Below are 15,135 nucleotides of genomic sequence, written 5' to 3' on the forward strand. Positions count from 1 at the left end.
TTATTTCTCAAAACAAAAGGTGCCAGGACAAACAACTAACAAAAACTTTTAGAAAAATACTCAACAGTTATTCAACTTTTTCACAAGAATGTAAACCTGAGAGCAGAGGCCCTTACCTTAAAGAAGGAATGAATAGCAGCTGTGGCTTCACTGCGAACCCTCAATATAGAACCTAGCACATTAGTCCTACATCTAAGGTGAGGATATTGTCTCAAGTACTCCAGAGGATGCTTCTCTTTATATTTGATAGGAAATGCCTGTGAAGAAATGGAAAAAGCATCAGAAGTTACGGACAAAAATGAACAATGTTATAAAACCAATTTTCTTAAATGGTAATGTTTTAGAACAAAACCATGGTGGCTTCCTTCCTTATTTTTTAATATATCAAATTACAATATGAAATCCAACAAAACCTAGAAGAAGCATTAGGAATTATTTCCACCAGGTGAGTTAGAATAATAGGGTGGATTCAATGAAGAGAGAGGAGGGAATGAAAGAAAGAGGAGTGGAAGCAAGATCTACTACTGATTAACTAAATTAATGTCACTAAAGCTCATCTGTTCTTTATCAAGCTTTTATATGTTAGTTTTTGATATCCTTTTACAAATGCAGATATGAGCATATAATGATGCAAAATAATCCACTGCTTGACACAAAAATTCAGAATATTATACACATTAAAGATTATATTTTTGACAATAATATATATTATTCCATTTTAAAATCACCAAAATAGCCTGAAAGCCCACAATCACAACTAGTTGGTGCTGTTTACTACAGTTTACCATGTTACACTTCTTTTTTTGAGGGGGATGCTGGTTCTAGGGCTTGAACTCAGGGACTGGCCACTGTTCTTGAGCTTTGTCTGCTCAAGACTACACTCTACCACTTGGGCCACAGCTCCGCTTCCAGCTTTTTAGTGATGAATTGCAGATTAGAGTACTACACACTTTCCAACCCAGGACCTTCCTGCCTGGTCTGGCTTTGAACTGAAATCCTCAACCTCAGCTTCCTGAATAGCTAGGGTTACAGGTGTGAGCCACCAACACTGGCACTGGCCCCAACATGTTACTCTTATCTAAGAACATGAGGGATCAACAGCTTTCTTTCATTTTTAGCAGTGTGCTAAAGATATACAGAGGATTTTAAAGGAAAATATGGCTCTAACTTAAAATATTCCATCAACACATGTTAAAAAATTAAGAAAACGGAAACACTCTTTCAGACAAAATCTAAAATCTGGATTTAAAAAAAAAGGTAACAGTAAAGCTTAAATGAACTACACTGGCAGCCTGGTTCTTTTTGGCTTGTCTTTTTAGTTCTTGTGTGCATTCTGATTTTCATGTGGTATAGAAACAAGTACCATACTTACGAGAAAAAACGGCCACAGTAAAAGAGATTTGATAATACCAGAGGTTCATAATCCCCTAATTTCTGAATACTTTAAATAACATTGAACTAAAAGAGAAAGAAGGGGAAATTGACAGAACTAACACCAACAGAAGGCAAGGGTAACAATTTAACAGTGAGCAAATGGCAATTTTTCTTTTTTTAATTACTACAGATACCTCTAAAGAAACAAAACCAAGGTATTACCTTCTCCATTCCTCTTGATTTCCAAATCATTTCAGCCTATTTTCCAAAAATTTTAGAACCTTATTTCTGATTTAAAGTAGATTAGAATTTCTTAGAAAATTACTCAAAATGACACCAGAAAATTACTTCATTTTTCTCTCTTATTTCCTTACATTTATTTTTTCCTCTTATTCCAAAAGAACTGAAAATGGACTGAAATGATGTAAATTCCCTTATATTGGAGGACAATTATAGCAAAGACATAGAAAAGTGATAAGTTTCAGGGGTGCTGCTATCTGAGAACTATAGACAAGTCATTTCACTTGATGGCCTCATTTTCATCACTGTAAATCTAAGACAAGTGAACTTAAAAAAAATTCTCTCTACCCTTTTCATCTTGCTTATAAAAATATAGCTTTTACAGCAGAGCCTTGAAAAAGCAGGTATAAATTTCTTACCTCTATTCACCAAAATGATTACATTTTAGATTAGCACCATCTAATAAAGCTTTTATGATGGATGGAAATACTCTGTCGCACTACACAATGTAGTAGCCAATAACCACAATTTGGGCAGTAAATGCCAATGAAGTACTGGATTCCTTATTTAGCTTTAATTGTTTTAACACAAGTAGCCAATGGTAGCAATACTGTATGATCAGTTCTAGATGATGAAAATAATTTCTAGCTTTCCTGAGAAAGTAAAACTGAAATGGCCTTTCCTGGTATAGCTGCCATTGTGGCTGACTGGCTTTAAAAAGTAGCAAGTTTCAAATGTGACAAGCACTAAAAGATGCACAATTAGTACTTAGGTCTTACTCATAAGACTAAGGCCATATACAAATTTTGCTATTGTCTCTAAAGGATCTATAGTCCATTTTATTGATTAGGGAAGTTATAATTGAAACAAAAAATGGACTGTTAATGTTTTAAACTAAACCCAGACAGCTTCCACAAAAGTATAAGCATACCTTGGCATCACAATTTCCAATAACTTCAATTTTTTCTGCTTTTAATTCCACATTTTGTCTTTTGGCTGGACTTTTTACCAACTGCCCCTGGACTTCCACAGAACTCCCAAAAGTCAATTCTCTATAATAACAACAACAACAAAAAAGTCATTATTTGTAACCATCATTTCAATACAAATCTTCCTAAATATTTAAAACACTTAATGAGAGAAATATTTATCCTCCATTAAACAGACTTTAGAATCTATGGGTGCTCTATTGTATACCAGAATTGTAAAAATGAACGCTTTAAAGTTTAAAATAGTAGCAAGAGTTAAGACTTTGTATACAGGTGTCTGGGATTAAAAGGTTACATAGGTATTCTTATCTAATATAACATGCTATAACAAGGTGTTATCATTGAGAAAACTGGGCAATAAGTAGATGGAAATGCTCTATAATATTTTTCCTTTCTATGTTTCGAGACAAGGTCTAACTACATGGCCTAGTCTGGTTTCAAACTTGCAAGCCTGCTCTCTCAGCCTTCCAAGTGCTGAGATTGTGTGGCACCACACTAACTCACATTTTTTTTTTTTTTAAGGCAGTCATGGGGCTTGAACTTGGCCTAGACACTGTCCTTGAGCTTTTCTAGCAAATCTAGCACTCTACCACTTTGAACCACAGCACCACTTCCAGTTTTCTGGTGGTTAGTTGGAGATAAGAGTCTCATGGACTTTCCTGCCTTGGCTGTCTTTGAACCATGACCCTCATATCTCAGCTTCTTGAGTAACTAGGATTATAGATGTAAGCCTGTGATGTGCCTGGCTAGCACATCACATTTTTAATGTTTTTTTTTTTTGTAGTTGTTGCTGTTTTATTTAAGATAGCTGATGGTCTGTGCACATACATATACACTACGTTCCAGTTAACAAATCTAGTTGAAGTTAACAACGGCATGACTACTATAAAAAGTAATACACATCTGTTTAAGACTATCTATTAGAAGCTGGAATGATTATATATCCATTCTCACTATAATATTGTAATTTCTTAATTACAATAAATAGGGTATTTAATAAGCCATATGGAAATATTATGAGTAATACAATAAATTGTATTAAATAATGTCAAGACATTCCTCATTCAATATATGTTGCTTCCATTTATGTTGTTTCTTTCATTGTAGTGTCTCATACTCTCATTCAGTTTATTTGTTCACTGGAACCACACCTCCAAGTGGAGATGGAGTCTTGAGAACTTTTCTTTTTTTGGGGGGGTCCAGTTGTGGGGCCTGAACTCTGGGCCTGGGCGCTGTCCCTCAACTCTTCAGCTCAAGGCTAGCGCTCTACCACTTGAGCCACAGTGCCACTTCCGGCTTTTATCTTTTTGCTTATGGGGTGTTGAGGAATCGAACCCAGGGCCTCATGCATACAAGACAAGCAAGCACTCTACCACTGAGCCACCTTCCCAGCCCCCTCTTGAGAACTTTTCTGTCCAGGCTAGCTTCGAACCTCAACAAGATCTCAGTCTCCTAAATGATTATGATTATAGGAGTGAACCACTGACACCCAGCTAAATGTATTCTTATATAATTTATGTAACTAAGCTTCTCCACTCTTCAGTTGTATTAAGGAAAAATATCCTGCTATGCTTTCACCAAGCCTGAGAAGGTATTTTTAAGAGAAGGTACTTTTTTAAAAAAAAGTATGTACTATGTGACATACATGAATTTCCCCTGGGGGCCCTGGAAAAGAATAACTCAGAGACAGGCAGCCATTCTTTAGAACATCCAAAAATTAGGTACCATTAGACCTACCTACGTGATTACTATACTGATAGCTAACTTCAGAAAAACTACAAACTTTTCTTTTAAGGTTGCTATTATATCGGAACAGTCTTCTATTTTTCTGCCCAACCAACCAAATAATCTGAGATTCTGAATCTAAATAATATGTAGATAGTATTAATCCTAACAATCCTTGGAATAGCAAAGCACTCTTATTCTAACAAATTCATGTTCTGCTCCCTGGAGATTACACCCTAACACAAAATGTTGTCAATTTAACATTTGATGAATGAGACCAAAAAATCTTCTTTCATTTATTCAACAAACAAGCAATTTGTCAGCACTTGGCCAAAGGCCAAGAATAGAAGAATGAATGAGACGCTACCATTCCTAACCTCAAGAATCTAAAGAATGGGTACTCAAAAGTAATCCAAGAAAGAATACAACTGATTATCAACCAGTTACATATGACAAAAGTGGGCACAGGATGCTATGGGAGCAATGGGGAGCACCTGCAACAGTCAAGAATGGGAACAGAGATGATGCTTGAACTTAACTATAAAAGACAGGTTAAAAAGAAAACACACACACAGGAGGGGGTAACAATGCTCTATAGGAAATGTACTCATTACCTTACTCGCTATATTTCAGATTTGTTTAGAAAGATAACTCAGGGAACAAGTGAACACTGGATTATAGAGGTGAGGAACACTAGGAAAGGAAAAAAGAAAAACAAAGAAGTCTTGAAAACAAACAAACTTACCTATTGTCAAAGCTTGAATCAGCAACAACTTGCAGGCTTTCCAAAGAGGATCCATCATTTATATGTAGGAACAGGACTTCCTTCTGGGATCGTGTTGAGCGAATCCATCCCTAAAGAAGGGAAATATTTCTAAATGTGAATTTAAAACACATAAATATTTTACATTTTTATTACAAAAAGCAGACTAAATAAAAAATGTACTCAAAAATCTTTAACTACATCAGTGAAGTACTTTTAGTTTATTCATATGCATACACAAGTATACATGATTCTTATCACAGTAAGATACATACTTTGGCATTCTATCTTTTGTTGCATGTTCTAAATAAACCTCATCATTTTGTATTTGAATGATCAAATTTGATGTCAAATGTTCCATCAAGTTGATGAACCTAATTCATGTAACTAATCCCTTCAATTGGCTTTTCTGAGGTGTTTTTCTCTCCTTCCATCCAAATTACAAAGAATAAGATTTATAATTTGGTGCCCTTCTCCTTATATAAAATCTCTAAAAGGGGGCTGGCTCAGTGGTAGAGTGCTTGCCTAGCATGCATGAGGCCATGGGTTTGATTCCTCAGCACCACATAAACAGAAAAAGCTGGCAGTGGTGCTGTGGCTCAAGTGGTAGAGTGCTAGCCTTGAGCTGAAGAGCTGAGGGACAGCACCCAGAGTTCAGGCCCCACGACCAACAACAAACAAACTAAAAACCTCTAAAAGGAGATTATGCAGTACATATGAGAAATATCAAGATTTTGTTCCTTTTACAAGTATCTCTCTTTCCACTCACAAGCTCTCAAAAATCATCTCATTATAAATAAACATTAAGTAATATATACAAACTCTCAAAATTAATGTTAAGTGACTTAACTAAGTGACAAGTACATATCAGTACAAATGAGGTATCATCAAGCAGACCAGTAACACAGAAAAACAGCTCTCAGATATAGTCAACTAAATTTTAGCTAGCATAGGATCTAAGAGAGGATAATGTTTTTCTAGCAGACACAAAAACTGAAAGCAGCTCATAACTGCAAAGCAAAATGAATACTGATAGACATTCACCATAACACATGCTTCGGGAAAACATGACTCTACAAAGAAAAACCTCTTGATATGTTGGGCATACACCTGTTACTCCAGAATTTAGGAAGGAAAGACAGGAAGGTTGCTAGCCTGAGCTATATAGCAAGGTCCTGCCTCAAAAACAAACAACAACCATACTCATTATATTGCCTCCTCTGTGTTCTGGCCATAACCTGTAGATACTATTATCAAAGTATTTGTATTAAAATGTATGCAATGCTTTAAGGGAAAGAAACATGTTCACTTGTTTTGAAGTGTATTGCTAGGCCCATAATAGATGACAACCTATAATATTTTTCAGTGAAAGAACAGCTACCATGTATTAAGCATGCAAAATGTAAAAACTGTTTCACTGTCATCATACACTGACTCATTTCCTTCTGATGGCAGTTCTAAGAATCATCATACCCATTTTATAAGTGAGGAAACCAAGGCTCAGAGAAATTTTTAAAAACATGTTAAAAGTCACTGCAGGTGAATGGTAGAGTCCAATCTGTGCCCATACCTTTTTTTTTTTTCCTTTAAAAATCATTGATCTTTTGCCAGACTTGCAGAGAATTAAGTAGAAACTGCCTCAGCCTTATGGTCAAGGAATTTTATAAGGCCTTTGGGGAATGTGCAATCAACAGTAATTTCCAAACTACCACTCTTATTTTTACTTGTTAGAAAAACATTTATTACTTTTTAAAAATAAATTATGTCTTTTAATCCTCACAAGAGCTAAATGATTATTATCACTTATGAAATAAACATTTACCCCTTGTACAATTATTTGAAGAATAAATCTTAAAAAAAAGATAACAATATTTAGAAAGTGGTTAGGTCAGTTTCCAAATGCTACAATTGGATTCAAATACAGTTATTACTTCAAACTTCACATTCTTATCCACAAGGTGTCCTGGAATGCTGTTCCCAACCCAGGGGGTAAAGACTGGTATGACAAATTCTGATGCTATAATACATCTTCAGTCACTCTGCTTAGGGACTCAGCTGAAATGTCACCTCATGAAAGAAGTCTTCTTTGACCTCACATAGTTCAGCAATTCTCTCTACTTTCTCTTAGTTCTTTATTTATAGTCCTAATGATAATCAAACTGCTGTTGATTAGGGCTGCCCACCAGAAGTATGTGAGCTATATGGTTGCTGTTGTTTAATGGTATTGGGGTTTCAACTCAAGGGCTCCAGTTCTCTAACACTTGAGCTTTGGCTTCAGTTTGTTTTTCATATAGGCTATCCCACTTCTGCTTAAGTCAGCTTCAGACTGCAATCCAAGTAGTAGGATTACAGGTCTGTAGCACCATGCCAGCTTGCTAAGAAAGTCTCATTAACTCTGCTTAGGCTAGCCTTGAACCTTCATCCTCCTATATCTGCCTTCTGGGGACCTGGAATTATATTTATAGAATTTTATAGGTTTTAGTAGCCACATTAAAGGTAAATCTAGGTGAAACTAATATAGTTCACTAATTTCTCCCACAATATATCAACACATAACTAATATAAAAATATATTAATCTGGGTGCTGGTGGCTTATGCCTGTAATCCTAGTTACTATTCAGGAGGCAGAGACCTGGAGGATCTCAATTGGAATCCAGCCCACGCAAAAAAGTCTGTGAGGCTATTACAATTAATCAACAAAATGCTGCATTGGAGGTTTGCCAGCACTTAAGTGAGCAAACAAGCCAAGTGCAAGTATGAAGCCCTGATTTAAAGCCCTGGTACTGGTACAAAAAAGTAGTAGATATTTTACTTTTTTTTTTGCTCTTCAAAATTATGTATTTTACATTTACAGCACGTCTTGATTTAGTCCAATCAAAGGTTCAGAGGTACAAATGTCTGGTAAATATCATATTAAGACTGCAAAGTACAAAATGAATGACTCTAGTCTGGGCAATAGATTCTGTTCATCTTTGAATCCTGACAAAAGGAAACATTCCTGAATACCAAATGAACAATACCAAATGTTCTGATTTGGATCACAGAAAAAAAAAATGAAACCCAAATACAGGCAAAGAGGAGGAGAACTGGTTATACTAAACAGCAAGGATAAATAAAAACACTAAGTCCACGTTTCAGCAGTCAATCCCCTCTCCTCCCTTTTGCTTAATCTGCTCCTTCCAGGGTGAATCTTTTAGGTGGAACAGCTACAAATGTTACGAGCAGGAGAAATAATAGCAGCGTACATGTAGCAAATAGGTAATTGATGGAAACATCTTGTACCATTATTCCATTAAATTTTTACGACTCGAAGTAGGAAGTACGGACTATCTTGTCCGTTTTCCTTCTAAGAAGAAACTAAGATTTAGGGCACTGAAAGTGTCAGACCAAACAAGCTATTTGGTGGGACAGACTTAAACCTAGGCAGCTCCCATCCAGAGCTCCTTCACAGTGTTACACATTCCACACCTTTCTCCTAATTTATTGAAACAAATTGACATGCAAGCCTCACCATAGGCAGAGGTGGTCAATAGTCGAACAAAAGGCATAGTTTAGTGGACTGAGTTATCTTTGGGCAAGTCACGTAGGACGCTTTCTGTTTCCCAGGGTTAGGAGCTGGGATGATAAAACACTTTCAGAAGAGGACATTCTGAAGAGACAAAAAAGAGGATTTTTTCCCCCGCTCATCTCTTTTTCTGTAGGATCAACAAAAGTCTACAAGTACTGCTCCCTAGCATCATGAAAACCGAAAACCTATCCTTTATAGTCCTCAGAACAATTTTAAGAAGTTCTGGGAAATGGGGAAGTGCGGCCTCCTGCGTTGCCTACATTTTCTAACTTTTCCTAGCGGGTCCTTAAGATGTGGATGTGCCATTTAAAAAGAAGGGGAGGGAGGGAAGGAAAAACCTTTTGCGCACACCCACCTGGACCTTAACGCGCTCCCCAAGGGCGCCGTGGGACCTGAGGGCGTCCCGCACGCTCAGTTTGACAGACGCTCTCGGCCTCGGGCAGGAAACAGTGGAGCAGGAGCGCAGGGCTCGGAGCAGGCCTCGGGCCCCGAGCATAGCGCGGCCTCCGGGGCTCTGCAGGTCAAACCCAGCACGGCCCCAGCGCTGCCCCCGCGGGCCCGCTCCCTGCAGCAGGGGTCCTGCCTGGCCGGGGCTCCCCTCCTACGGGCCGCGCGCTTGGTCCCCCACAGGACCTCTCCTCCGTTTCTCTCTTCCCAACAGGGAGGAACCGAGCCAGAACACTGAGCCACAGCAAGAAGAAACCACGCGCCTCAGTGACCAGAGACCAACAGCAGCAAAGTTAAAGCAAAACCTGCGCCTGGGCTGCAACAGACGCCGTCGCCGGCCTTACGTCAGCACGCCGACGTCACTACGTCATCAACACGCTAGGAGGAGGTTAAAACCAAGCGTGCGTGCGTCCTTTGGTCCCGGAGCTAAGGAGGCGGGGCGGGGTGGTGGGAGGGGCCACAAGCTGCGGTGGGAGGAGCTAAGGTACAACCCCGGCTTAGGGTGTTTTCTGCCGAGCGACCTAACCCTGGAGGGGGGAAGGGGAACACACACTTAGGATGACATTCAAGAGGTTGGAGTTCCTTCAGCTTCCAGGGGGATCGAGTTCAAGCCCCACGACCGACCAAAAAAAGAGAAATGTATAGATGAAGTTCATTGTTTTTCTTTTAAATTTCCAGTGCTAGGTTTCAATTTGCAGTACTTAGGGCTTCAAGTCAATTGAATCATGGCCATCCCAGCCCTTTCTCCTTCTGTTATTTTTTTTTTTTTTTAGGATAGAGTCTCTTGCTTTTTGCCCAAGCAAGCCTCCAACCCAAATCCTCCTACCTACGCCTGCTGCAGCATAGCTGAGATTACAGACAAGTATCATCACCACACCGATCTTCTTTGAACTAGAGTCTCCATACATTTTTTTTCCCCTAACTAGTCTCCAACTGTGAGATTACTCTGCCAGCCAGGGACTTGTTTTTGAACCCTCTCATTTGGGATTCATTTAGAGTTCTAGCCATATTATATGTGTGAACATATGTGTATGTATACTTCTATGCAAATATGCATATGCATATACTTGTAAATAAATAAGTATGCATATACTTGTATAATGTGCACACACAGCTTCTCAGCATAAAGCCTAGAAGTTAGATAAAATTAAAGACCAAAGGTTTGTTTAAAAAATCCTTATTGCTAAGTATCCAATCCATCTCTTCACCTCTATTTTGATGCTTACCTTGGTTTTACTGACCATGGTATTTGTGTTTTGAAAAGCCTAGAAAGTGTAGAAAAGATAGAGTCCTTTAGTGTTCTGTCACTGTACTGAAGATAAGAAAACCCACTCCCAGGAAAAGCAGTACTGGGATCTGAACTCAGGGCCTTGCACTTGCTAGGCTGGTGCTCTCCCATTAGAGTAATGCCTTTAGCTTTTTTTTTTTTTTTGCTTTAGTTATTTTATGAATAAAGTCTCAAGTTACACTTGGGCTGGCCTGAACTGTGACTCTATCTACACTTCTGCACATCTAAGATAACAGATTCATAACACCAGATGCAGCTTTTATTATTTGAGATGGGGGGCGTCTCATTAACTTTTTGCCAGGGTTGTCCGAGTCATGATCCTCCTGATGTTCACTTCCCAAATAGCTATGGTTATAGGTGTGTAACTACTGCATCCATTTCCCAAATATATGTGTGTTATATACTTATAATATATAAATTTATATATATATATATATATATATATATATATATATATATATATATATCTCCTGGTATCTGGAACTTGAACTCAAGGCTTGAGATCTCATTCAGCTTGCTTTCTTAGCTGGCACTCTACTACTTGAGCCATATTTTCAGCCCTGCTCTTTGCTAGTTAATAGGCAATGAAGTCAGACTTTTCTGCTTGGGCTGGCTTTGAACTTCAATTATCCAATCTCAGCCTGAGTAGCTAGATTTCAGGCATGAGTTAATTACTAACTAAAATTACGAGCAATTGGACATAGCCTACACTAGATGGATTGCTACAAATTCAGATTTTGTGCAGTTATATATTAATTGGCTGGCTCATTATTTGGCAACTGTTTGCATTTCCTAAAACAGAACTGAAAGTAAACTGCAGCATTTTGTGCAAATAGGGTAATGTATGAAGTCTACCAATTTGTATGGCTTATTATTTGGGGGTAATTTACAAATTAATTGCCTGGTCTTTACTATAAGGGCTAAAAGGGAGTGTTAAAATGCTTTTATTGTTACAGAAGTAACAGAAAAATGCATGAAACATAAATGTATAGTTAGTGGGTATTTAGAAAATAAAACCTGTTACCAGCATGCCAAGCTATGGGAAAGAATGTTGTGAATGATACTTTTTTTAGCCACTTCCCTTTCCCAATCACCATTTCTTACTCCAAAGATCACTACACTTCTGACCTGTCGGCTTATTAATTCATTCCTTTTCTGTATAGTTAAACAACTGATGTACACACCCAGACATTATAATTTAGTTTCCCGTTTTTTGTGTTTATGTAAATACAATCTTACAGTGTATATTTATGTACGATTTCTTTGCTCAGTATTATTTTAACGAGGCTCCACTGCATTATTGCCTGTAGCTGTCCAGTGGTCCTCCCCTTATTTTCCATTTCATTTCCCACAGTGGTCTAGAATAATTAAGTGGAAAATTTCAAAAACAATTCATAAGTTTGAAATTGCACATTATTCAGGTTTATGATTAAATCTCACATAATTCTGCTCCATCCCACCTCTGGCACAAATTAATCCTTTGTACAGAAAAATCTGTGCTATATACCACCTGTCCATTAGTCAGCCACTCCAGTTATCAAATTGAAAAAAATTAACATATATAAGGTTTGGTGCTTTTCTCTTGTTTCTGACAATGGGGTTATTAGAAGATACTCCCTAAGGATAAGAGAGGATACTATACTTTGTTCATTTTTCATGTCAGTTATTATCTCATTTTATTACTATAATTTTATGAGTCCATTTTTAGATATGATAGCAAATTATCTAACCCTGTGAAATGTATACAGAGATTCATTTTACAGATTTTGAAGTTAAACGTCCAAGATTGGATGGCTTCATCTGTTCAACCTCTGGAGAGTTCCCTGGCAATGCTACAATGAAGTCCTTTAGAATCATAGTGGGGAGTAGGTGAGCAAGAGAAATGACATAGTGATACAGGAAGCCAGAGATGGGGTGAGGACCCAGGCTTGGTCTTTTGCAATAACTTTGTAAAATGAACTCACTCTGTAAGTATTAATTCCTTCCAAGGATGATGCTTCCCCTTACCCCTCCCATAGTCCCATCCAATGACCTAACTACCATCCATGAGACTGAACTTCTTAAAGGTTCCACCACCTCTTAATACAGCTGCCACGCCAAGCCCAACCCTGTGAGTCCTTGAGAGACAATACACATCCATACCATAGCAAGAATCCAGTTTACTCATCCATTCTGCTGAGGATGTTTAGGTGTTTTCACTCCAGTGATATTAAGATTAATGCTGCTACAGATTTTTTTGTATATAACTCATGTTTATGCATTTAGGTTGAGAATAGTATCTAAGGGTGAAATTACTTTGTTATAAGATTTGCAATCTTTGGCTTTAATTTAAGCAAATAGGCTTACTTCTTTCCAAAGGGTCACTTTCAATGCATAATGTTTTCTTTTGCTTCATATCCTCTTTTCATTTCATGCTTGTAAATTAGCTGTATTGTGGGGATATAATCATATCACATTTTAGTGATTATAATTACAGTTTTAATTTGCATTTTTCTGAATATTATTTTTGAGGAGTACCTTTCCAGTGTTTATTCTCACTGGGTTTTCTTTGCTCATCTTTTTTAAATCTTACTGCTTTTCTGTTCCCTCTGTCTCTCCTTCTCTCCCTTTCTTTCTTCCTTTTCTTTCTCCTTTCTCCCTTTCTTTCCTCCCTCTCTCCTTTCTTTCTTTCCTTCTCTCCTTCCTTCCCTTTCTTCTCCCTGCTTCTTTCTATCCTCTCTCTCCTTCTCTCGTTTCCCTCTCTCCCTTCCTTTTTCTTTCTTTTTGATGGTACCAGAGTTTAAACTCATGCTTGCTTGCCAGGTAACTACTTGAAACATGCCTTTTGTCCCCACATTTTTCTGGATAATTAGAGATACAGTCTTATCAACTTTCCTGCCCAGGCTGGCTTTGACATATGCTTCTCAGATCTCAGCCTCCTCAGTAGTAGGACTATAGGCATGAACCACTGGCACTAAGCTCATTATTGTTTTTCTTATTAATGTGTACAAGTTTTTAGGTATATATTTTAGATATGTGAGCTTGTCTCAATAATATAAACTGCAAATATCTTCAAACACTCTGTAGGGTTCCTTTACAATGGTGTACTGAGAAAATGGACAAGTAACTTCAAACATTGACATTATTCTATCCTTTTAGGAAGAGAATCTAGTTCTTGAACAAAGTTATTAAGGCACTCAACCATTAGTCTTTATATTTCTTCTGGTGGCGTAAGGCTGGCATCTTTTATTTCTTCTGTCATTGTTAAAAAGCAGATTTTTTTTTCAATTTGAATGCCTATTTCCTTACTTTTTGTGAGTGGTTGTTGCATAGTTAATGGCCTTGCATATTATCATCAAGGAACAATTTTTAAATTGTTTTCTTGTGTGTTCTGTGTGTGAGAGAGAGACACACACAGAGAGAGACAGAGAGACAGAGAGAGACAGAGAGAGACAGAGTATTGGGGCTTGAATGCAAGGTGTAGTTACTGTCCCTTAACTTTTTCTGTTCAGGGCTGGCCCTCTACCACTTGAGCCACAGCACAGTTTGAGCTTTTTGCTGGTTAATTAGATATAAGAGTCTCACATATTTTTCCGGGCTGGCTTCAAATCACAATCCTTAGATCTCAGCCTTATGAGCAGCTAGGATTGTATGTGAAAGCCACCACTGCCTAGTTTCAAGTAAAGTTTGAAGTTTCACTGCACATTGTTCAAAGTGGATTCTAGCTGTTTGTGAATATATTTATGTGTATGATTAATCTCTACAACCTCAAGCCAGAAAATAATATAATTCAAAAAAAAGAAAAATTCATCAAAGTAAAATCACATATGTAACAAAATCTGATCTGGTCCTCCCACATTTTTATTTTCTTTCCAATTGCACAGAGCTTGAAAAGGTTGTCAATAGCTTTAAAAATGTGTCTTACTGCATATTTCATGGTGAGCATTCTATTGTCGGTGAAGCCTTATTTTTATACCTACTTTGCAATATTTTCCATTGATAGTGGGAGACTACAAAACTTTCCTAAAATAGTACAGAAGAAGAGATGTTTCAGAAACAGTAAACTTCACAAACATTCAGATATTCTTTAGGGAGTAGTCCTTTATCACTGACATAGATTTCATTTGTAACAATGAATAAAGAACAGATTGATCTTTGGTCACTTTCACTATTGCTTTTCAAGTTTCTGTAGTCACTCACCCATGTATCATGCGCAATCTGGATAGCTCACTCCCTCTGACCCACTAGAGGAAAAACCATTGCTGTGAACTCTGATTTCTGTTAAGTTTTAGCAAACACCTTTTTACTTACAGACTTCCCTAGTTCTTCTGAGGGATTATTATTCCCTCAGTATATAATCAACTCCAGTTATATAACACTTGTTTTAGCTTTGAGCAAATTGAGGAGAGCATCTGAAAGTTTTTAGTAGTAGTAATGTGATTTGACTTGATTTATTATAAAAAAATGAAATAGCTACTATATGGAGATGAGATTAGAACAGAGAAGAGAGAATAGTTAGGAGGTACTAGAATAATCTAGAAGAGATAAGGCAGTGCTTGGCATGAGGTATAAAAATAGTTGTCTTAAAGAAGCTCTCTAGTCTTAGAGACATTTTGAAGCAGAGCCAGGAGTGTTTTCTGTAGTATTGGATGTGGGGTGTGAAGAAAAGGCTAAATATGATCTTAATATTTTTAAGTTGAACGATAAAAGAACAGTGTAATACAAACACACACGCATGCGCGCACATACACACACGTTTAAG

General features: G+C 37.5%; 1 protein-coding gene across 1 annotated transcript in view; it reads right to left on the minus strand.

The window, feature by feature from the left end:
- Nars2 (asparaginyl-tRNA synthetase 2, mitochondrial (putative)) overlaps positions 1 to 9,225 on the minus strand; it is a 107,280-nt gene extending 98,055 nt beyond the window's left edge. Inside the window, exons 1-4 of the mRNA XM_013014133.1 lie at positions 9,015 to 9,225; positions 5,074 to 5,183; positions 2,546 to 2,666; positions 117 to 257 (exon numbers count right to left, since the gene is read on the minus strand). Coding sequence (XP_012869587.1) covers positions 117 to 257; positions 2,546 to 2,666; positions 5,074 to 5,183; positions 9,015 to 9,155 — 513 coding nt within the window. The 5' untranslated portion in view covers positions 9,156 to 9,225. The remainder of the gene's footprint in view (positions 1 to 116; positions 258 to 2,545; positions 2,667 to 5,073; positions 5,184 to 9,014) is intronic.
- Between the last annotated feature and the right edge of the window lie 5,910 nt (positions 9,226 to 15,135).

The sequence above is a fragment of the Dipodomys ordii genome, unplaced genomic scaffold (assembly GCF_000151885.1).
Source record: "Dipodomys ordii isolate 6190 unplaced genomic scaffold, Dord_2.0 Scaffold22, whole genome shotgun sequence".
NCBI lineage: Eukaryota > Metazoa > Chordata > Mammalia > Rodentia > Heteromyidae > Dipodomys > Dipodomys ordii.